Source organism: Portunus trituberculatus, chromosome 36, assembly GCF_017591435.1.
Source record: "Portunus trituberculatus isolate SZX2019 chromosome 36, ASM1759143v1, whole genome shotgun sequence".
In the NCBI taxonomy this organism is placed as follows: domain Eukaryota; kingdom Metazoa; phylum Arthropoda; class Malacostraca; order Decapoda; family Portunidae; genus Portunus; species Portunus trituberculatus.
The window spans coordinates 8,881,594-8,883,770 of record NC_059290.1 but is presented as its reverse complement, the minus strand read 5'-3'; the positions used below and the strand labels follow the sequence as shown (position 1 = coordinate 8,883,770).

The 2,177-nt window shown below is 36.4% G+C and overlaps 1 protein-coding gene across 1 annotated transcript in view; it reads right to left on the bottom strand.

Moving 5' to 3' along the window:
• Nucleotides 1-233: 233 nt before the first annotated feature.
• The window catches only part of LOC123513477 (nucleoporin GLE1-like), a gene marked incomplete at both ends in the record, with an annotated part of 3,944 nt that continues 2,000 nt past the window's right edge, over nt 234-2,177 (bottom strand). The window contains 2 exon segments of the mRNA XM_045270657.1: nt 234-340; nt 343-678. Coding sequence (XP_045126592.1) covers nt 234-340; nt 343-678 — 443 coding nt within the window.

Below are 2,177 nucleotides of genomic sequence, written 5' to 3'. Positions count from 1 at the left end.
TTTTCCTCCTCCTCCTCCTCCTCCTCCTCCTCCTCCTCCTCCTCCTCCTCCTCTTCTTCTTCTTCTTCTTCTTCTTCTCCTCCTGTCCTCATTGTGTTTATATTTAGAAAGCGAGACAATTCATACTTCGCTTCTTTTTTTTATTGTTTTTTTTCCTTCATTTCTTGGTTTTTTTTCCTTTTTTCCTTGTTGTTGTTTTTGCTGTTGTTGTTCTTTATTTTTTCCTCTTCTTGTTTTTCTTCTTGTTCTTCTTGTTCTGGTTGTTGTTGTTGTTGTTGTTGTTGTTGTTGTTGTTGTTGTTGTTGTTGTTGTTGTTGTTGTTGTTCTTCTTCTTCTTCTTCTTCTTCTTCTTCTTCTTCTTCTTCTTCTTCTTCTTCTTCTTCTTCTTCTTCTTCTTCTTCTTCTTCTTCTTCTTCTTCTTCTTCTTCTTCTTCTTCTTCTTCTTCTTCTTCTTCTTCTTCTTCTTCTTCTTCTTCTTCTTCTTCTTCTTCTTCTTCTTCTTCTTCTTCTTCTTCTTCTTCTTCTTCTTCTTCTTCTTCTTCTTCTTCTTCTTCTTCTTCTTCTTCTTCTTCTTCTTCTTCTTCTTCTTCTTCTTCTTCTTCTTCTTCTTCTTCTTCTTCTTCTTCTTCTTCTTCTTCTTCTTCTTCTTCTTCTTCTTCTTCTTCTTCTTCTTCTTCTACTTCTTCTTCTTCTTCTTTATCAGTAAGCGCATGTTCCTTTTTTCGTTGTGTGTGTGTGTGTGTGTGTGTGTGTGTGTGTGTGTGTGTGTGTGTGTGTGTGTGTGTGTTCGTTTGTCTGTGTGTGTCCAAATTAGGAAGCTTAACAAAACGAAGAAAATGAAAACAAAGTCTGCATTTCCACACAACTATTGAGAAAGCTTAGTCATCTTTATAGCTTTTTTTTTTTGTTTGTTTTCTTTTTTTAGATATTTTTACGTATCCTTTTCTTTTATTTCCTTCTCTTCTCTCTCTCTCTTCTTCTCTTCTTTCCTCTTTTCCTCTCGTTTCTTTTCTTCTCCCTTCTCTTCTCTCTTTTGTTCTGTTTTCCTTTCTTCTCTTCTGTTCTCTCTCTTTCTCTCTCTCTCTCTCTCTCTCTCTCTCTCTCTCTCTCTCTCTCTCTCTCTCTCTCTCTCTCTCTCTCTCTCTCTCTCTCTCTCTCGTTTTTCTGCCAATAAACAAGTGAAGAGCAATAAAAACATCGTTAATCGTGTGTGTTCATGTAAGATTGTGGAAAGAATTCATTTTTATATATATTTTTACGCATCTTGTATCGAATCTGTCAGTTTATTACCGCTTCTCTTCAAATACACAAGGGAAGAACAAGAAAACGCCTTAATTGTTTATGTATTTCTTCTTTATTTAACCCTTTCAGTACCATGACGCTTTTACCTATTCACTCTGCTTACTATTTGGTGATTTTATACAGCTTCAGAAAAAATAGTGAGGACTGTGGCTGTTAGTCTTCCAACCTCCATAGATCCTTCCTTATGTAAATGGAACTGTCTAATTGTACCCAAAACTTATAGAAAAAATAGTGAGGACTGTGGCTGTTAATCTTCCAACCTCCATAGATCCTTCCTTATGTAAATGGAACTGTCTAATTGTACCCAAAACTCGTGGTACAAAGGTGTCCAGGTATCGAGGTTGTTAATTTATAGAGGGTTACAGGAACGCGTTTTTTATGTTCCTATTTAAAAAGCTTGCACTACAATAAAAAAGAAAAACTGTGAAATATATGCATGAAATAACTTATTCTACTTATAATTATCACAGTGTCATTCATATAAGATTATTGAAAAAAAAGTCATGGTTATGTTTTTTTTTTTGTGTGTGTGCAAGAGGGAAAGCCGGCCAAGGGCAACAAGAAATGTAAACAAAAGGCCCACTTAATTGCCAGTCCCCTTGCAGGTCTACAGTCAGCCGAAAGAAAAGGACCACTGCCTTGAAGCATTTGTCCATTTCTTTATCGTATTTCACTTATTTACTTATTTTCTTATTTTTTTCCGGGTTTTTGCTGGTGTTAGTGTTAGTTTTTTTTTTTTTATACCATGTGGGCTTTTCACGGGAATTTCTGGGCTAAACGGGATACTTATTAAGGGTACCTCCTATTTCAAAGCCCACCCGCTAGGAAACCGTTGCCCCGAGTGAGGAAGCCCAACCTACACTCAGACCGTGGAC